Raw genomic sequence first — 21,707 nt, 5'->3', positions numbered from 1 at the left:
CTGTGAAGTATTTTCCTGTGTCACCCCCCCCCCCCCCCCCCCCATGAGCTTCCCGGTGTCCCACCACCACATCTAACCTTCCTCCTGCTCCTGTCATCACTTTAAACTTCTATTGCTGTCAAACTTTTTCCTTTTCTCCCCCCCCCCCTGTCTCTCTCCCTATCTCCCCCCCTCACCCCTCCACAATAAAACGTCTCTCCACCCTGTCAGCCCCCCCCCACCCCAGATGCCATATTTAGGATACAAATGTGAGGAGATGACAGCGTTGTAAAATGGAGCCCGTGCTGAGATTATAATTAACATTTCCAACCTACATCACTCTCCCTCCTACGTCCCTGCCTCTCTCCTCCTCTCTCCTCTCCTATTCACTCACTCACTCCTGTACAATAAATGGGGAAGAAAGGGAAAGAAAGGGAGATGGAGGAGGAGAAGGAGGAGGAGAGAGTGAAAGAGAGAGAGAGAGAGGGTGACCAAACGGAGGGAGGAGGGAGGGGGAAACGGCGTATGCTTGTATACAACCCTGATTTCCATTTTTTTCCCAACTCGTAATGTATTTAATTCAAGTGAAACGTAATCATGACGTGTCGTGTCATTAATCTCCTCGCCGCCTCTCCCGTAAGTACACTGAGTCTTTACTTTCAACATATATCTGCTTTTTATCCACACTCACATTTCACACAGCACTATGTTTACATGTGCACTTTTACGCGTGATGCAGTGACGCATCTGTGCCAAAACATTTACGCAAAAATCTGGAATTTGTCGCGTTTTTCCTCATTTGTCTCCAACGTGCAGGACACGGGATGATGGCCAATGTAGTTGTTGTTGTGTTATTTCTCAGTTTGGATACGTACGTGTGTGTGTGTGTGTGTTTGTGTGTGTGCGTGCACGCGCGAGTGCTTGCATGTGAGTGAGTGGTATGAAGCATGTATGTAACCGCGCGCTCCACGGACCACTTTACGTGTGTGTCATGTATGTGGAGCCGGTGTATGTGCGCGCGTGGCCGACATGGATGTAAACCCGCGAGCCCAGTCGTTATATCCGTGACACGACAAAAAATACACGCAGGGGATTAACGCAGATTTAACGCAAAAGAAACAGTGTGGCGTTTGAAAGAAGTCGAACCGAACGCGACTCGAGAATCGTCGCGAACGCACGAAAAGTCGCTTAAAGATGAATTTTGTTGAAAATTCGCGTAACTTTAACGAACTTCTGCTCGAGAGAGAGAAGCTGCGGTCTCTTCGCTTTTGTTGCGTTAAAGACGTCGAGCTCTCAACGCGGCGTGAATCCCCCAAACTGCTTTTTTTTTATTCTTTCGTAAAAGTAGCTCCCACAAAAACATGCACAAGTTGCTGGTGCGTAACGGAGCATTGTGTGGTTCCGAAGCCGCACGCAGACGTGTCGTCCCGGGCGTAAAAGTGGATTTTTGCGTGTTGGCAAGTTGATCCACAAAAGCGTAATTTGCAGATAGACGCGATTAGCCGCACTAATTCTTTTGTTGGGCACACATTGGGCATTGTGCGGCGCATTGTTTGCGAGACAAGCAGCGTCACTTTCATCCGGGATGTGCGCAAAAACGCAGCCACGGATTGGAACGGTGCTTAAAATAAACCTTTCTCCACTTTTCCCTCGGCGCTTTACTACAGTGTTTACTACCAGACGTGTACTTGTCCTAACATCACCTCGGGAAGTGGCATAGCGACTCCGGCACGTTGGAGCAGTGTGTGCGTGGAAAACGCGTGGTGCCAAACGGTGAAAGATAAGTTGCCGGTTTTGCAGCCACAGCGTTTAAAATGTGCGTTTTTTGGACACGGTGTCGCTTCTTTTTTTTGGGGAGGGGAGATTGGCAGCGGATTCAAGATGAAATCCATGATGGCACTTCTTCTTCTTCTTCTCTTTTTTTTTTTTTCTTCCTCCTCCCTGCTCGCTCACTCGTCTTTTCCCCTCCCTTAATCTTTTGTATAGAAAATTTAAGAACAAAATGGAGCAGGGGAGAGAGAGAGAGAGCGATAGATGGGCTGACATGACACAACCCCCCGACTTCTCCAAACTACATCCCCACTCTTCACGCTTTCTAGCCGGTCACGGTCGCAATCTGCGGCCGTGCGTCCACGCCGCTCCGGTGGAGGTGTTGTTCACCAGCGCATTGTTTGTTGTCGCTTATTTATTCCATTAATGTGCCTCTAATTGAGATGGCCGCGAGAGAGGGAGCAGACGAGCGAGGGGGGGGAAAGAGCGACTGAAAATGGTTGCACGTTATTGACGCACATCACTGGGGCGAGGAGGAAATTCCTCTCGAGATAAGGCGCAGACGTGTCATCTGGGTTTGACCGGACACTCCCGTCGCCCTTTTTCTGGATCCGCTGGAACATGTGCACGGATCCTGAAATGCCCTATTTTTCCCCATCCAGCCCAAATGTCACACTTCTCTGAGCGTGTGCACGCTGGAAGTAGGTTGACATTGCTGGCTCGTCCTATAATCAGGGCTGTCATGGGGCGTCCTCTGACTCTCTCTACCTCTTTTCTCTGCTCGTTGCGTTTATCATTTTAAACTTTATGAGTGTCCTGTAGCCAGAAGCATCTTTACGATCCACGTGCGAGTTGAAGTTAGATCCAGAACGAGCACGAGAGCTGTTTTTCTTTGATTGTGTTTCACTTGAATGACTTTTATCATCTTCTATCATTTTCTTTTACCATAATTCAACCTCTGCACTAAATATTTGATCAAACACATTCACACTAAACCTCGAAGCGTCACATGCACCTTCTCCAACATGAAGGTTTTCAGGATAACTTCCTCTGATCACCTATATGAACTGAAGCCGCTCACAAACACAAACCTCTCCACTAAATATTTCACAAACTAAAACTTAAAGCGTCTCCTCTCTGTATAAAGTGTCACACGATGATTTTATTTTGATTATTTCTCACTAAATCCATCGTTGTAACAGAAGCCACTAAACTAATGAAACTCTCCTCTGGATCATTTATCGAAAACTAAAACTTCAAGCGTCACATCCAGTGAAAGTGAAGAGAAAACTTTTTCCTCATCACTTTTTTTTGTTGCAATAAACTAATAAAACTCAAAGTAAATATTCTACCTACAACCTCACAGCTTCACCTCTCTCCTCATCCAACCCTCAAACTAGAAAATCAAACCTCTGGATAAACATTCTACAATCTGAACCTTGAAGCCCCCCCCCCCCCACAGGTCGTCCACCTTTTCAAACGTGATGATTTCTTTTGCTTATTTCTCCTTAACATTGCTTTTTCAATCACTTATTCTAACTCAAGCTACTTATTCTCACATCAAACTATGAAATCAAACCTCTCGACTAAATATTTTATCCACGACCTTAAAACTAACCCTAAAAGCATGAGTGTCCTCGTCCATACAGGTCGTCCACCTTTTCGTAGCTAGTTACTTGTTGTATTGACACGAACAAATGAAACAATATAAAAGGTTTTCATATCAAAAACAAACCCGTAGAAAAGAATACGTTAAAAGGACAGAAAACAGACTCATTAATTCACCCTAGAAAACCAAGTACCTCTCTAATATTAGCGGACAAGTACATAATAAAAGGTTCTTTCATCCGTGTCCACAAAGATACATACATGACGATTTCATGTACTCGCACTAATGAATCCCAAACTCTCTGTCAAAAACTGTCTAATGCTTTTGCCTCATTCAGAGCCCTCTCTGCTCGTTATGCTCAAGTATCCTCCTCCTCCGCCACTATCGACACCGCCCCCACCCCCCCCCATCTTTGTACATACTGTACTGTACTTGAGGGGGGCCACACGCACCCCCCATCCAGGTGGCTCTCGGGGGGGTGGAAGAGATTGTAAGCGAGGAAGAAAGAGAGTGGGGGAGAGAGAGTGTAAAAAAGGGAGAGGAGTGTAGCACCAATCAAGGCCTCTGATTGATATAATTGGGTCATTAGTGCGCTGTGGGAGAGGCACCTGCTTGCCCTCAGTTAGGGAGAATCTACTGCATTGTGACATTTTCAGACTGCGGAGAGTTCTCACTGGCTGCCCGGGATTAGCGTGTATTTAGAGCACTGGGGTCTTACTTAAATAGTTTGCCACTTGTGCCATTTGCGCTCAGTTTTCAGACGACTTTTAAGCCGATTTGCAGAACAGACGCCGACAGGTATCGATGGTCCGCTTTCCCGTAAGTTCGGATGAGTCAAATCTTTGGGATCAGAGGAGGTTGGGTTTGTGACGCTGCAGCACCGGTGTGAAGGCCGGTCGAGGGTCAGGCACAAAGAGATGACCCGCAGAAACCTGTCGATGCGGCTGCGTCGCACGATTTCTGGAAGTTCGCAAACTCCGCAATTCTGAACGCGGAAGTCAACCTTTTGGTATCGGTGAGGAAGCTCACTGTTACTTTGTTGGTACGACTGAGAGCAACACCGCGAGGGGAGGTCTGCGTGCACCGTTTAATAAATGATCCGCCCTCCGAGCACGGCCAGACCTTTAGGCTCAAATCCCCTGAGAGAGAAAACAAAGTGACCCTCCGACCTCGTGCACGTGTGGTCAAGGTGCAGGGACCGAGAGCTGTCAGGGCTTTGAACACTGACGCTCCGTACACATCAGTTATATTTAACTCAGTGTGCTCATGCTCTGCAGATTTCCCCTGGGCTCAGTAAAGAAGCAACCTGTGTTAACAGTTACTATTTTCTCCTTAGTACGGTGCTCATATGTCTGATGTATGTGATACAGCTATTCCACAAGGAGGTCACAGTGCAGGGGTCAGCGTCCCAGGGGCTTCTGGGTAGTGGGTGTCTTGCCTGAGGACACTTTGCAGGAGGGGGGGGATTGTTTTTTTTTTTTGTATCAGGATATTCTTAATTTCATAATATGACAGATTTGAGTATAATTTTAGATTCGTGTCATGGGAACAAAATCCTCAGGTGGGAAGCAAAGATAAACCTTTTAGCAAGAACACATCCGCTGATGAGCGGCTGACATCTGCATCCAAAAGCGATTCTTCCTTTAAAAAGGCTTCAGCCTCGTAATCCTGAATCAGACGAGTCAGTCAGCGCGATGTTTCATTGTTTTAGACGCGGTGCGACTCGGAGCGAGAGAGCCTCGTCTCATCTCGGCCGAGCTGCTGTGATGTTCTCCAACGTTCAGACTTTTCCCACTCAGATCCGGCAGCGCTCAGCAAGCTGCAGCCTCGCGTTCTCCTTCGCTGGAGGAGCGACTCACTCAGGAGCAACAGCTTGGGAGGAGAGCGAGAGGTAGAGGAGGAGAAACATTAAGTGGTGAGGTGACAGGGGAGGAAGGAGGGAGTCGCAGACAGTGGCAGATAAAACGATCCTGGCGATGACCGGGGCAGGAAATGTTTCCTCGTCTACATTTTTGGCCAACGGACCGGATCTGAGGACACATTGAGACGGTGTCCTTTTCTTCACCTGGCTCAAGAACTGTCAAAACGCTCATCAATCTATCGCCATTTTACCCAACAGCCCCGAGGCTCCCTGAAGTCTTTGGAGGCCGACTTTCAGCCCTTTGACCGCAACACAACCATCACCGCTCAAAACCAACGCGACACAAGAGTTCACATGTACGAGAAACCCACCAGTGGAACCTCCACAGCAAGCGCTGGTGTCACTGCCGGAGCTGGAGACGAGAGCCGGACCAAGTTGAAGTGAAGCAGCGAGTGAGGCGGCGGGGGGGGGGGGGTTCAGGGAAAGGTGAAGTAAAGGAAATGAATACCGTCTGTGGGGAAGCTCGCCACATGACCACGCGATAAAAAACCACAGGGCCAAATTATACAGTACCGCACACAGAGCGGACTCCCCTCTCGTCCTCCCTCAGCTGCTCACCCTCTTTCCTCGTACAATTTTTTTTTTTTTTTTTGCGGTCGGCCTCTCGTACGCCCACTTCACCCCCGAGGGACGCCTCATCTCGCACACTTCATCACATGAGGGTCCGAGTAATACAGCGGAAAGAAGGACACACTTGTGAGGCTACACACACAGAGACACACACACAGACTTTACTTCAGTGTGCAGCTCAGACCTCAGTGTTGTGTTGAGGTGCACGGACGAGGACGTTCAACAAACACAGATGAAAACATTCAAATACAAACTCACTGTGACGTCACCCATTCGTCCTTATGAAGACTCAAGTTTGGCATTTTGTTCAGCGCCATCTTGTTTTAAAAAAAAAAAAGATAAATAACCATATTTAGAGGAGCGGGGGTGAGAGAGCTCACACACCCCCCCGGTACTTACTGTCTGCTGGTCATTCCAGAGAACACAGGTTCAGGCTCTTCTGCATTGGCTTCACTTTCTGCACCCAGAGTTTATATAAGTTCCTGCAGGTAAATAAAAAGAAATAAGACGTCATACTATGATGAGCATTATACAAAACTGAATCCTTTCGAATGCACAGCTGAGGGCGACTCCGCCAGCGTCCAAAAGAAGTCAGGATTTCAATCTATGAGAAAAATAAATATGGTAAACGTTTTCCTGAAGAGTTTCTGTCTCAGTCTCTGGTTTTAAGTCTGTTTCAACACGATGTTCATTTTGTAAACTGTTACGGTAAATGATGTTCAGGTTGGGTTCCGTTACGTCACCTGAGATTTCCACTTGAAAGGTTGAGCGGGTGCAGGTGGGCGGGGCAGTGTCCTTGAGCTCTCTGTCAGGCTCCACCCCCTGCCCCTCCATATATGGTAACTAATGGTTTCTAGGAACCAAGATGGACGAACAAAATGTCAAACTGGAGGCTTCAAAATGGCAGCGCACAAACCAGCGGGTGATGATGTCACGTTTCAGGCTGTAATCATCATCAAAATAAATCAATCTGAGGAGGATCTGAAACTGCTCAAAGCTCCGAGACATAATTACACAAACTGTAATGACGGGTTGTGAGTTGACGTCGCTTGGTCGACTTCCAACATACGTACAGACCCACTTCATAAACAGCCTCGAACACACACTCGCAGACGTGGTACGTCCCGCCCTCACGTACGCGCCGCTACAAACACTCAGTGAAAAGGTGTTCACACCCTCACATGTATAATTATGATGTGTAGAGTGAGCGACGTGTTCCAACCTGCACTCACTGCCTTCACAATAAAGCTGCTCCGCTCACTGGATATTTACACAATGACTTCAACCCCCCCCCCCCCCCCAAAATAAACTTGTCTGAACATATTGTGCTCCTGCTCCCTTGGCAACTATTTATCAGCGATGTGATGTATGACTCAGCACCCCCCCCCCCCGTCACTCTATATGCAGACACACACACACAAAAAAAAGTTGGCATGTTGACCTCTGTCGTTAAAAAAAAACCTAATTTCCAGTTAAAGCAGCTTGAAGTGTCTCAGTATCCACGAAGCGCGATTACAGTAATGACAACATCATGGCAATGTTTAACACAACGGCTCTGTACTTTCAAGCTGTCATTACCGCACGAGCTGCGACGCTGCTGCACGCACGCTCTAAAAAAAACCAAACAAGTGCAGGTAAACCCAGATAAATACGTGTTAAATGCATGTTATTATCAACGTGCATTTCCTGTTCCGACTTGACTGAATGATTCAGGTGCATCACGTGCAGCCGACATTAAATATTCATCTCTCTGATGTATTTTTAAAATCTGATTCCTCCCTCGCCTCCCTTCTCTTTGTACAGTATTCACATCCTTTTAAACACTGTGTTGAGGGACCGGTGCAGATGATTATGAATGAATTACATTTGTTGATTGTGGACAAACGTGTCTCCAGCCATGCACAGACGTGGTTTATTAGTCTGGGCCTCGTTGTGTTTCTTAGTTCATTTGCACCTGAGTTTTTATGTGCGTTTGTATGGGGAGGATATTATTTGTGCGTGTGCAGAGTCGGATGTGTAAACATGTAAAAGAATCTGCAAACATGCAGATGAGATTTTACAAATGCGTCAAGGAATCTGCAAATGTGTATGAAGTGTGTAGTCAGATTTGAAAATGTGTAAAAAAAAAAAAAGTCCAAACAAATACAGTTACACAACATCTACAGATTTCTGTTGTACACATTTATAAATCTGAACACTCACGGATTCTGAATTCACTTTTGTAGATTCCTCACAAATCTAATCCCAACATGCATTTGCAGGTTCTTTCACACATTTGCAGATTACACACACACACACACAGATTAAGATACAGTTACACAACTCCACACACTCAGACACACAAACACTAATGCCACAGCTTTGGCCTCATGCATCTGCTCCACTTGATTTCCGTCCCTCGTCACCCCCCAACCTCCCCCCCCTGATTTCCCTGCATCCTTTGCTGCACCTTATCTCCATCTAACCAAATTTTCTTTATTGGCATGACGGGGTCGTTGGTTGGCGACGGCCACCGTCATGGTGGAACAATGCATTGTGATGGTGATATTCATATGATAATACCATCAGACTGCAGATACGTTCAGATAGCCTCTCTCTTTTCTTCTGTGTGTGTTTGTTGTGTGTATTTGTGTGTGCTGACTTTTCAGATGGTTTTTTAAATCTGTTGTTCTGTGTTGATGTTAATCCGCAGGCTGCCACTCCACCGCTCTGTTCCAGCATGTCTGTCTCTTTACCCTTTTTATCCCCCCCCCCCCCTCGACACCACGTTGGCAATCACATTAAGTCATTTTCATTCATATGGCTTCCGACAATTTTTTTGTTAATGCTCGCTGCCCAGTTTGTAACTGCACTGTATGTTCCTCTCCGTCTCTCTCCCTCTCTCTTTCTTTCTTTCCCTCCGTCTTTCTCATTTTTCGCTCTTCGCCATGTTGGCAGGGCCCAATCTACCAGCTGATATCAGCATTCCCTGGCACTCCGCCAACTGGCAACACTGCAGGAGAGACAGAAAGAGAGAGAGAATGAAAGAAAATTAGTGAATAATAGACGGAGGGAGGGAGGGAGGGAGGGAGCGAGAGAATGAGAGGGGGATGGGAGGAGTATGAATCAGGGGGAGAAAGAAAGGAGGCAAAGGAAGACGGGGAGAGAAAGAACAATAATGGTGGATTAAGAAAGGACGGAGTGTGTGTCTGTGGTTGTGTGTCTGTTTATGTGATTGATATAGTGTGATATCCCTGTGAGTCATAGCTGAGCTAAAATGTCAACTGGCTACATGAGAATCTCTTTGTCATCCAGCCTCAGTAACACACACACACACACAAACACACACACTCACACACACACACACACACACACAAATCCAGCAGATCATACAAACACTTAAGTCACCGTACCGCCACATGAGCACGAATGTGGGCGACGACACCTGCGAACACAGATGTTCCGTTGTTTTGCCACAATGATTGATGACCTTTTGTTTTGTCGTGGACGCCTCTGCTGCTTCTCAACTCCAGTGATGGACAAAAACAGCCCATGTGCATAAATCCAGTCGAACTGATGCAAACTGCTGTGCACTCAAAATATTTGGACGTGCGTGCCAGGACGCTTGTTGTGTGTTCACTTTGCTGCTAATCACGTTTTATGTTTTTAGCTGACTGCATTATCTCAGGGTGACGGTTGCAGGACGGTAAACACGACAGAGCAATAAGCTAATAAACAAGTGGTCATGACTAAGCAGTGTGTTGTTCAGAGTCACCACACCCAGGCTGCAGATTGAAGAAACATGGCTGTGCATAAGTGCATGTGAACTGTATGTGAATGCGTGTGTGTGTGTGTGTGTGTGTGTGTGTGTGTGTATACAGTCCTGGATTAAGCAGAAAAGCTGCTACTGTGTGAGTGCACAGGAAGGGTGTGAGGGGAAGTCAAAACATCACGCGCCCATCCTGTTTGGGACAGTCCATGTCCTGTGGTGGTGGTGCCCTTAACTCCTAAACACACGCAGATAGACGCTGGTGCACGTTCCCACTCGGACTGATCGTCCCATATGTGCTCACAGTACGCACAGTACGCACAGTACGCGGGAGTACTGTGAACACGTGCAGGAGGCGGCGGAGCAGGTGTGCACCTGTTACACAGTGACGCACACGTGTATGTAACTGAGGTGTAAATGAAGATCAGGATGGAACTTATACTTAACATTTAAACACATTGAATATGTTGCTATAATTAGTTTGCAATTGATTCAGTGTTATTAGCATTAGTGATATAAAAAAAAAACTATTCTGTGCAAATTGCTTTTAATCCTTTTTTACAGAAATCGGATACCTGCTGTTAATCGCTCAGTACTCCTACGTTAACACTCAGTGGTGGAGGAAGTACTTAAACATTTTATCTATGTGAGAAAGAACGACAAAAATGTACTCAAGTCAGTAGTAAAAGTACTTGCAGAGTGTTTCCTATTCCTGAAAGCAACAGTCTACTACATGAGTCCAAAGTATTTTCAAGAGTGAAAGTGAAAAAGAACAAAGTGAATGTATTTAGTTTCACTCCATCACTGTTTGTTGACGCTGATCATTCTTATTTCAGTTTTAAGTTAAATCAGAACTTGTCTAGTTTTTTTTAAATATTTGAATTCCACTGGAATAATTGTTTGATTTTTAATTGCAAATATCTCAAATTCTAGTCTCTCATGAGTCATCAGTTGTTTTGTCTGTTTGTTTTTGTTCCCAGAAAATTAAAGGAGGAGGCTGCCACAGAAGAGAGTCCCCCATCAGCCGAGACAATAAAGAATGGCATAGTATCACACACGCTGCTGGTAAATCTTCACTGTTCGCATCGACACTCGCATTTTTACGAAGATAATTATACACAAGATGCAGATTTAAACTTCTCTAAAGACGTCTGTCCCATTCACTGTCTGTCTCCTTCTCTCTGTTCTGCTGCGATAGAGGATGGATTCCCCGCCGGAGTGTGTGTTGTCTCTTTCTTGTGAGCAGCCCCAGTCTCCCCCGACGCTGCCGTCCCTGGACCACAGCCCGCAGGCGTTGTCCCCTCACACCCAGCTCTCTCTACCCAACAGCCCCGTTGTCCTGCCCATCCACAGCCCCGAACCCTCTCCCCAGAGCCCGGACACCACGCCTTATTTCCCCCTCTCTCCCTTCCCCCTCCACGAGGATAACAACCACCACGACGTCGACGAAGAGGATGACGAGGAAGGGCTGGATGGAGTACCTCCGTCACCAACCCCAGCGGTGGCTCTGTTCCCTGGAGGAGGGGGACAAGAAGCTGGGTGCAGCCCCTGTTTGGATACCTCCCCCCCGGCGACGCCATCAGCACCACTCCTTGGGTTCGAAACCCTGGAGCTCGCCCTCTCCTCTGGGCCGAGTGGGACCTGCAATGACGAGCTAGACCTCCAGCTGTTCCAGAAAGACACTGTTACCAGGGCGATACCTGGAGTGGGAGGGGCCTCATCAGGGCCTGCACTCAAGTTTCCCTGTCACGTATGTGGGAAGAGATTCCGATTCCAAAGTATTTTGTCTCTTCACGCCCGAGCCCACAGTCTGGACCGAGACCGCCGAGCTTCAGCCCTCTACCGGAGCGGTCTCCCCTCAGCGCCCCTGAAGCAGCAACTCAAGGTCCAACAGAATCACAAAGACTTAATCCAGAATCACAGAAGTCACACAAACCAGCGCTTACTGCCAGGGACGCTCATCCAGCACCTGATCGAGGAAGAGCATGTTGATGGTGAGGTCAAGGGTCTCGATGAAGGCCTTCAGACAGACCACAACCCAAACTTTTTACTGGATGATAGCACACCGTTGACCCCTCCACTTACAGAGGACCCTGTCTCTGTGACCTCTCCCTATTATTCCACCACTGGGGAGGGGGCATCTACTCCCACAGCGCCTACGTATCGCTGCCATGCCTGCAAAGGAAAATTCCGCACAGCTTCAGAGTTGGCACGCCACGTCCGCATTCTCCATAACCCATATAAATGCACCCTTTGTCCCTTCTCTGCCAGCCAAGAAGAGAGCCTGGCATCTCACTTGCAGGAGTGCCACCCTTCTCCAGAGGTTCCTTCTCTGCCACCAGCCTTCAACTCCAGGCCGATTATTGCAACCCCTGACACTCCTGTGCCCACCCCGACCCATACCCCAGCCCCAACCCCGAACACGCCACAGGTGACATCAGCTGCTACAGCGGCTGCATCCTCACTGCCAGCGTTTCGCTGTGAAACTTGCGGACAGCGGTTTACCCAGTCATGGTTCCTTAAGGGACATATGCGAAAGCACAAAGACTCCCTGGACCATAAGTGCCAGGTATGTGGACGTGGCTTCAAGGAGCCTTGGTTCCTCAAAAACCACATGAAAGTTCATCTTAACAAGCTTGGACTGAAAGCTGGGCTGGGAACTCTTGGGGGACCGGGAGGTGCTAATCAGCAGGCCAAAGGCTCCGCAAGTAATCACTCTCTCAATGCCCTCTACTCCAGCCTCCTTCTGGCCCAGCGAGGAGGTGGCAGAGGTGGAAGGTCAGACAGGAACGCCGGAGGCAGACTAGGGATGGGATCAAGCAAGTCAGCCATCCTAGGATACCTGGGGCTGCCCAGTGATGGCAGTGGGGCCAGCTGCATGGAAAGACTTCAAGCAGTGGCTCAGGTGGCAGAGATGGGAAATGGTGGTGGTGGTGGGATTGGCGGCCCAGTAGGTGGGGACATGGGAAGAGGAGGGGGAGCTGCTAGAGCCATGGGTGACGCTACAGCATCGGTATCTGAAGGAGAACAGGCAACTTGGTGGCAGCTGGTAGCTCGCAGCCTTGCAGTCGCTCAGCAGCAGCAGCAGCAGCAGCATCAACAGCAGCAGCAGCAGCAGCAGAGGCCCCACCAGTCAGGCCAACAGCAAGGCCAGCGAGGACCGGGTCGAAGCTCTGTGATCACAGAGGCTGACCAAGTAAGAGCCTACCTTGGAGGCCTAGATCCAAGAGAAGACTCAGGAGCAGGAGGGCCATGGGAGTGCCCGGACTGCGGGAAGCTATTCCGCAGTCTGCAGCAGGTGGTGGTGCACGCTCGCGTTCACACTCAGAGGCCCCAGAAAGGAGGTGGAGGCGAGGTGGAGGGAAGTGGCAGTCGTCGTGGAGCGGCACTGGGAAGAGGAGGCAGCAGCGAAGTGAGACAGGAGTCGCAGCTTCACGGTGGCGGATCCCAACAAGCGGGAGAAGTGAGACACGAATCAAAACTGCACAGCGGTGGATCACAACAAGCGGGAGCAGCTACGGGGTTTCACTCTGTCATCTCGAGCTTCAAAGGTACAATCGCATCCGCCTTTTTCTATTTGGTCTTCTGGGTTGTGTTTGTTTGCTCACATGTGAAGGTGCTATTATCACAAGAGTATGTTATTTTATTATTGCTCTTCTGTTGTAAATAGAAGCTCTCGTGGGGGCCCTTTAACGCCACCTATTATCTGCACATTTTTCTCTCTACTTGCAGAAGAAAATGGCTTGACAGCAGTCTCCTCCATACCTTCAGTTCCCATCAGGGAGCGAGTGCGTGGTAGAGGAATAAAAGACTGCCCCTACTGTGGGAAAGCCTTCCGCTCCTCACACCACCTTAAAGTGCACCTGAGAGTTCACACAGGTGAGAAACTCTTGTGAGTTTAACAAGCCACATTTACTTTTTTAACCTTTATAAATCCCTGGAAAGGTTTTGTTGAGCACAGCTATCTTTTTACTTTTTTATTTATTTTTTACACATCACCTCAGAGAGCTGGCCGGCGCCAATCACAGCCTCTACTGCAGGCAGCTCCACCGAAGCGACTCCTGCTTAAGTGCCCGGGTTGAGGGTATATTAACATTAAGCCACTTTTGCGAATAAAACTGGTAAAATCTCAAAAACCTTTCCTCCAGTAAACATCCTTTTTTCCTTCACGTGATTTGCCAAAAAGCTGAGCAAAGTGAAAGAGGTTTGCCAACGTTTTTTTCTTACCTCCATGAAGGAGGTTATGTTTTCAATGCTGTTGCAGGATTACGCAAAAAACGATTTTCCTGAAACTTATTGGAGGACGGGTCAAGGAAGAGCACATTCATTTTTGGAGCAGATTTGATTACGGTGGCAGATCCAGGATCTTTAACTTTGTGAGATATGACGGTAGCCTTGGTGGAGGTACACATCTCTGAGGGCCTGCAGTGTTTTATGTGTCTATATTTTACAAGGACAATGCAGGCTAACTTTCATCTGCAGGTTAACGGTAGAAAACATCCAAATAACATATTGACACGTGCATAAAAACACATAAGAACACACACAGACACTAAAACATATATGAAAACATGGACTAGGCACAAAAGTCGTGCTGTATTCTCACATGGCCTCGCTGTGACGTTTTGTGGACATTTTATTTCGGGGCAGCAGGAAAAGCTACTGACTCAGACATTTGCGTTTTCCCCTCACAGCCTCTGGGGAAAATTTGAGGAAAATGTCCAGACTTCAGTGCCTGTCTGAAAGCAGCTGTAATGTTACATTTCCTTTTCCTTATGTGAAAGTCACATAACAGGACATCACACTCTCACAGATTCCTCCGTAACAACACAATCTTCCTCTTCAGTTTTTGAGATTCAAATTCCAAGACCTGCTCTTTGAATCAAGCTGATCTGGAAGTGTTCTAATTAAATTCACCTCAGATAATTTCTAAATTATCGTGGCTGCGGGGCCGAGACATGTGGCTCTCAAACAGACATTTTCAAACAAGCTTTAAAAAAAAAAATCAAAAAAACCTTATACTGAACATCTTGTGACTTGAAAACGGGGAAACCTCCCAGCACTCACTCACTCTAATTAATGATCCATACTCATAAGACTTTATCAGCGTGAGTCACTGTCATTTTTTGTTATTTGCCTTCGCTTGATGCGTTTGATCAAGAACTGAGACCCCGCTTCCATTTTCAATCTCCAGCAGCTGATAACTGGAGCTCGTCCAAGTCTTTCCTGCACGACAGAGCCCAAAATGCATTAAATGAAACCTATTTAGTATTTCCATCAAGAGAGCTCATCTACAGCTGGCAGGACCTATCACATCCCAGTTGTATTATTCATGATAGCACACAGCTCTCTTTCTCATGCGCTATTGCATCTCTCGGCCATCAAGTGATTACCACATGGTCAGTAATTTAAGTGAAGGCATCAAATTATAATAATTCCCTCTTGAGGACATCACTGCCCCTCGAGACTTTTCAATCCCTTCATTGTATTTTGCTTCGGAAATAAAAATGTAATTGATCGTCCAGCGACGTCTTCATCAACAGATTGTTCTTTTTTTTTTCCTGATAATTCTTTTTGCCCCTGTGATTGGGATCATTTAAGCTCCTCTAGTGTCGGACATCTCCTGGTGGTGATAGCCTCCAGTTTATGTTCCCAGTGTGTCATTTTAATCAGTGATGGAATACTGCCATCTCCCTTCACGAGGTGAAACTACAGCTCTCACTCAACACTCAAATGGCCGTGTGAAATTTTCCAACAAATGCAGTTTTTTTCCGATTATAGAGTTTATACAGTTCCTATATTGTGAACTTCAGATCTGGATTTAATTCTATGCAGTTTAGTTCGTGAATGAAAATTTTAATTGACAACACGCCCACTTCAGACGCCGTCTACAAACCAATCAGAGTCAAGTAAAGGTAGACGCAGCGCCACGTAGGTGATGACGACAGGACGTACGTATGTCAGACAAAATTGTTTAGACCCTAAATTACAATGTGAAACTAAAACAGATCAAATGAAACTATGAACCATGATCCAGACTTTTAGGTGTGAACGTGTCACCAGGGGATGGGGTTGGACTTTTCATTCCTTTGCTGGATGATGAACTGATAGTTTCCTTTTTTCAAACATTATTTTCTTCATTCTGTTTTCTCCAGGTGAGAGACCCTACAAATGTCCCCACTGTGACTATGCGGGTACCCAGTCGGGCTCTCTGAAGTACCACCTGCAGCGGCACCACAGGGAGCAACGCAACGCCTTGTCAGCCTCGTCCAACTCCTCCTCCGCCGGCCTCACCTCCACAATCAACAGTCTGACCTCTGGATCCTCTGGGCTGGCCAAGCAGCGCCGATCCCAAACCAACCACTGCCCCATCAACCGAGGCCCTTCAGACGCCCCCACCTCTCGGCTGAACCAACAGTCCTGGCTTCTGGGGCTTCCAGACCAGCGAGAGAACCGCAAGGCCTTGGCGGCTTTAAGGGATGTGGACTTGGAGACCCAGTACAGGTATCTGTCTGGGGTGATGGGAGCGCTTTACCAAGGTGGAATGGAAGGAAGCTGGATTAGAGAGTCTCCCCCACCAAAGGCCCCTAAAGTGTCCCGGCGTAAGCCCCTGACCACAAGCCGAATGGTCCAGCCTTCGAGCGACAAGGAAAGCCCTGCATCTTCAACTCAAGAGGGCGGGTTTGAACCTCTGGATCTGTCCCGTCGTCCCTCACCAGGGTTTGGAGGGATGGAGGATGATGGAGTCATGAGTGTAGGGGAAGGAGGGGTTGTCGATGGTGGTGATAATTCTTCAGGGGTCAAACTGAGCCAGTGTCTGTTCTGCCCATTCCGTACGTCCTCAGCAGAGCTCATGGCCATGCATCTCCAGGTCAACCACACCAGTAAGTCTCGGCGTAAAAGAGGCTCATCGACTACCTTAGAGTACGACGGAGCCTCAAAGTCCACCAAGCTCGGGGCGGATCTCTCCGAACTTGATTCCTTGGGAATATGGAGGCCTGAAAATGAGGCACCACTGGGGGAATGGTCCTCAACCCAGACCCTCAACGGGCTCTCAGAGGATCAAGCAGGACATGGGGGTCGTGTTTTCGACCATCCAGACTCCAAACTGGCCTCGGTATCCAAGAATGTAAGGGACAGTCTGGGGCTGAGGGAGAAGCTGGAGGAGGAGGATGAAGAGCAAGAGGAGGAACTGGAGGATAATTTGGAGAACAGCAGTGGAGAGGACTCGCAGGACCAGGATCTGAGGATGTCTCTCGCTCTGTCTCCGGCCCTGAGCTCCAACCACATGGTGGAAGACGAGGAAAGAGTCTGACGACTCCACTTAGATTGAGGTTTGGGTTTTTTGGTTTTCAACCACATTTGAAGAGAACCACAGGATGGAAGAGTCGGTGGGAAGCGTCGCAGAGAGAAAAGGTTTTAAGGTTAAATGAAGAATTGCCCCTTTATACTTTCATTTCTAGAGAGACGCGAAGAATCTGATATTTTGGAGGATTTCAAAAAGACGAGAGAGAAAAATCCCAGCTGTTAAATTCCCTCTCTTCAGATTTGAAAGTGTGTTTTACCTCAGTACAACGAACGTCCTGTTCAAACAGCACGGACGCATCTTTACAGGATTTTTTGGGCCACTTCTCGTTTTGTTTTCGGAGCTCCACTCTAAGACGGATGATTCTGAGATGATCTCCTCTTGGATAAATGAAATAAGTAAATCTCGGGGCAGAGCTTGCATCATTCCAGAGTGAATTGCGATGCATTTCTTTCACAATTGTAACGGACTGTAAATCCCACTTCACTTTCCTGACCAGGTTGGAGCTGACTGAAGAAACGCTCTCCTGACTCTGACCACTGAACAGTTTGAAGTTCCTCCTCCACCCACAACCACACGGAGGAACCGTTAGTCCGGACCAGTTTCAAGCTGTGAACAGCAGCGAAGCTATTTGGTTTTAATTTAAGGCGTGAGGTGTTGCAGGCCGTGTGTTTTCTCTCAACTGTGTATCACTGCCTTGTTTGTCTGAAAAGTGTTTTTAGATGATTGTCCTAAAAGAAAACCGCAAGAAAACATTTGTAATTTTTGTTTCTTTTTCAGTTAGTGCCTGTTCGCGTACTGTATGTTATTGAGAGAGCCTCTGGTGTTCCCGAGGCTCTGATAGGTTCATTCATTTTATCTGAATATACAGTTTAAAACGATTTAAGTACAGTATATTTGTTAAAAGTGGTTCTAGGTCGTTGTGAATAGTTAAGTTGTAAAAGAAACGCTAAGCGGCAGCGTGACGGCAGCTGTTAGTGGCTCAGCTGGAAAAGAAAAGAAAAAAAAGAGTTGGTGATATATACACAATGTTTAATGCGATGAAAGAGGTCGAAGCCTCGGCGGTGAAAAGGGTTCACGGTTCAAAATTCAGTGTTTACAATGATGTGGGTTGGGGTTGCCACGGCGACTCGGGGTCATCGCAGACGTGCAGGAAAGAACAAACCACAGAGCGGGAGTCTGACGGACGGACGTCGCTCGAGCCCACGAACACAATCAACCGACACGTTGTTTTAAAGAGACTGCGACTCGGCGACTGTGTCGAGAAAACAACGCCACGTTTTTTTTGTTTTTTTTTCCTCCATAGGAGAGAAGATACAAGGTAGAGAAAGAAAAAGAAAAGAAACAAACTCTACTCTCGGGGTATGGTGTCTCTTAGACGAGTAGATTCCCTCTCTTCTTCTTTTGTAAGAAAAGAAAAGACAATGGTAGGAGTAAATATTAAAACACTAACAAATGCATAGACATCCCAGTAGAATATGTGTAGCTTTTGTAAAGACGAGAAAAAAAAAAAAGACGAGACTTGTGTTTATTTTCATTTCCAGATTCTTACAGAAAAAGGTTATCAATATAGGTAATATTGATTATAATGTTCGTGAGCTAAGACTAGTTGGAATGTCTATACAGAGCACTGTGCAAGGTTTGAGTTCCCAAAGTAGTTGTTTTTATTTTTGAATTTATGGAAATAGACCAAACATTTTTTTCTTTCCAATGGAAGTCGTCACTTTCTGTTGTCGTTTTTTTTTTTTAAAAACGTGTAAAGTTGTGGTTTCGTGAGATTTACCCCATCGATCAGCCAGAAGTCCGTTTATCAAACATCCGACCGCCCGACTGGCCGTTAAAGGAAGTTCAATATCAAAACGTAAAATTTTTTTTTTTGAGGAAACAAACACTACGATGGAGCATTGGGGCCAAACTGAAGAATTTATTTTCAGATTATGAGAATAAGGTTTAGTGTAACTGATAACTGATAATAATAACTTTATTTTTGTAATATTAGTTCGTTTTATTAGTTTTAATTAATATTACAAATTAACCGTCATAATATTCTGACTTTATTCTCGTAATATGATTTTATACATTTTTTTCTCATAATACTTTATTTTCATAATATTGTCACTTCATTCTTGTAATATTACAAATTTATCCTCATAACATTTTGACTTTATTCTTGTGATATTAAGACTTAAATCTCACAAGACAACTTTATCCTCACCATTCTTTGACTTCATATATATATATATATATATATATGTGTAACATTACGACTTCAATCACATAGTATCACAACTTTATTCTTAAAATCTCAGATTATTTGCTCGCTGGCCCTAATACTCTGTTGTACTGACCCTGTACTGCAATACTTTGAACATCATCGATCTGTTACCATGCGGCTTGAAGGTGTATTTATGAAAATGATGAATGTCAGGTGTAGTTTTCACAGGTAAACTTTATTTATCTACTTATTGATGGGGTATCCTTTGATTGCAACCACACCTTAATGTGCATTAATGTGTCTCAGTTGGTTTTTAGAGCACCTTATGAGTTTTTAGTGAAAGTCCCTTAGTGGTGTCTCCTGAACAACTACTGTCAATGCCACCGTGCCTTCTGTTTCAAGCACTTCCTGGTGTATTTTGTAAAACTCACCAAAAGCACTTAGCCCATTTCCACACACTCTCTCTCTCTCTCTCTCTCACTCTGTCTATCCTTCCTCTCTCCCTCTCTCCCTTCCTCATCACCTCTTTTATTCCATCCCTCGTTTTCCTCCCGACCCCTCCTGGTGTTTTCACGTTCCGGCCCGTTCGGCCTTAAACAAGGTCACTAGACCTTCAGTACAAACTAGCGTGGCTAGACTCTTGAAAGAAAGGACTACCTAACCTTCAGAGGAGTAAACAAGTCGTCGGTTCGACTTCTTTTGAACACTAACCCTCGGTAAACCAAAGCCCGAAGTCTAAGACTAATAAATATTTAATCTCGTGAGGTGCCAAAATATGTCCCAAGTGACACTAAAGTTGAGAAAACACAATAATTCACTTATCCTCTTTCATTTCTTCGACCCGTCCTCTCTCCCCCTCTCGCTCTCTCGCTTGCTCTTCCTCCATGTCCCTCTCTCGTCCGTTTACTGTCTCTCTCTAGCACCACTCGAAGGTGACGTGTACTATCTGGTATTGAGGCCTTTATTAGATTTTGATTTCAGTTCGTGTGGTGTTTGTTCGATGCCGTTGAGATGGAAAAATGCTCTTCTTCTTATGATGATGATAATTATTATTATTATGGTTTTGGCATTATGGTTAAAAAAAGAAAAGAGATAAAAAAAACAAGAGACATGTGTTGTTGAATGTTGTACAGATAGAAATAGAGATGTTGTGTTTTTTTTTAAAAGAGAGCACAAACCTGAGTGATGGTCCCTTCTGCTCCTCCCATAGGCAGATGGGAATAAAATAAAATGCCGATCGTTCTAATGTCTAATGACAAAAACTCTCTCAGTGGTGGATTTTCCAATGATATGTTTTTTATTATATTGCATTTCTCTTCGGAGACTTGAATGTAATAATTTGACCCAGAAATCCAGCCCCCCCCCCACAAACTCCTGTGAAAGGCTGAAGCAGCACTCGACTGAAAGTTGAATTAAAGAGTAGGAACCCAGTTTTTAAGATTTTCTGTGTTGAACAGTGAGTTTAACTCATCTGAGCTCAACAAATATCTATAAAATCAATAGAAGCTTCTATTAAAACTGCTGAAATAGACTTTTGCACATTTCTTTTTAACTGAATGTGGCGCCGGTATGATTATTCAGATGTTTGAATACATTGCACCTTTTCTCCTGATTCTAAATCAGGTGGTTTTAACCAAAAGGATACGATTATTATTTAACGTGCGTATCGGACGAGTATTTATCGGTGACAATTCTGAAGACGTGACAAATCTCTGCGAGCTGAGGGGGCCACGCTGGGTTTGGGCTCTTGTGTAGTTGACTGCCATTGCAGTGAGGGAAAACTGATCTAACATAGTAGTGACTAATATGACTTTGTGGACAGATTAAAAAAAAAGAAATAAAAATGAAACACATTAGAAATAAATAAACACAAACAAAAATAAGCAAGTCTCTCTTTCTTATGTGTTCGTGCACGTGTAGTTTCACATGAGTCATAAATCACACGTCTTGTTTCTGCTGGTTTGTGATGCTGCAGCTCAACTGTGGTAGAAAAGCTTTACCGCCATCTTGTGGCTTCGAATGAAATTGCAGTAATGTGTGGAATGTGGAAGCACTTCCTTTGTTTAGTCACTGATGTTGTTCTGGTTTTAAAATGAAACGGAAATGGTGGATAACGATATTTGTTGTTTATATTAACTCTGCATGACAAAGAGTCAAAGTACACGTCGGAGAATCTTTTCTAAAAGATGGTTTCTGTCAGTTCAGGTAGTTCTTATCTTCAAGTGAACATGTTCGACAGGTGGGACTGACCATCGGCGAGTATCAGCGGGAAGTCGGTACCGTGGCTCCATCCTCCGATGGCTACAGCGCAGACTCGTTCACGTCCAGCTTGATTTCCAGCGAGGCGCCGTCCATCTTCGTTCGGGACATTCTACCTGCACGTAAGAAATTCAGTTCGATGAGCCGATCGATCACTATTTAGATTCGCATTATGGTATTTTCTTGTTTGACTCTCGCCCCTCGCTTCTCCTGATGATCGTCCAAACAGCTTTGTGTTCTCTGGAGAGTTGAAATCTTCTGGTTAATTCATTAAAAACTAGAATGATGCTCAGTAGAGCTCGTTCTTCCCTCAAGGCCCCAAAGTCCCCT

The 21,707-nt window shown here is 45.9% G+C and overlaps 1 protein-coding gene and 1 long non-coding RNA gene across 7 annotated transcripts in view; one reads left to right on the top strand and one right to left on the bottom strand.

Moving 5' to 3' along the window:
* Window positions 1-21,707, bottom strand: part of LOC109641817 (uncharacterized) — a 54,311-nt gene that overhangs the window by 17,949 nt on the left and 14,655 nt on the right. For 3 of the 5 annotated variants that reach the window (XR_011239839.1, XR_011239838.1, XR_011239842.1), the window contains one exon: window positions 20,397-21,493. This is a non-coding gene — a long non-coding RNA (uncharacterized lncRNA). Of the gene's footprint in view, window positions 1-6,248; window positions 6,332-8,749; window positions 8,842-20,396; window positions 21,494-21,707 lie in introns of those variants that run through there. The other 2 variants (XR_011239840.1, XR_011239841.1) reach the window with 2 other exon arrangements.
* On the top strand, window positions 407-21,001 carry znf219 (zinc finger protein 219). 2 transcript variants are annotated; one of them, XM_069518538.1, is made up of 5 exons: window positions 410-615; window positions 10,578-10,662; window positions 10,796-13,148; window positions 13,330-13,476; window positions 15,753-21,001. In XM_069518538.1, the coding sequence occupies exons 3-5, from the start codon at window positions 10,799-10,801 to the stop codon at window positions 16,910-16,912; spliced, it is 3,657 nt and encodes a 1,218-aa protein (XP_069374639.1). In that variant the 5' UTR covers window positions 410-615; window positions 10,578-10,662; window positions 10,796-10,798; the 3' UTR covers window positions 16,913-21,001. The 2 variants fall into 2 exon arrangements, with proteins under 2 accessions (XP_069374640.1, XP_069374639.1); XM_069518539.1 differs by lacking the exon at window positions 13,330-13,476 and having other exon boundaries at window positions 407-615.

The sequence above is a fragment of the Paralichthys olivaceus genome, chromosome 22, assembly GCF_024713975.1.
Source record: "Paralichthys olivaceus isolate ysfri-2021 chromosome 22, ASM2471397v2, whole genome shotgun sequence".
NCBI lineage: Eukaryota > Metazoa > Chordata > Actinopteri > Pleuronectiformes > Paralichthyidae > Paralichthys > Paralichthys olivaceus.
This window is presented reverse-complemented; position numbering and strand designations above follow the sequence as displayed.

Bases quoted from the DNA above. Each gene is read 5' to 3' on its own strand.
- znf219 (XM_069518538.1), top strand. From the start codon at position 10,799: ATGGATTCCCCGCCGGAGTGTGTGTTGTCTCTTTCTTGTGAGCAGCCC. The intron at 13,149-13,329 runs GTACAATCGCAT...CTCTACTTGCAG, and splicing joins TGTCATCTCGAGCTTCAAAG to AAGAAAATGGCTTGACAGCA. The intron at 13,477-15,752 runs GTGAGAAACTCT...TGTTTTCTCCAG, and splicing joins GCACCTGAGAGTTCACACAG to GTGAGAGACCCTACAAATGT.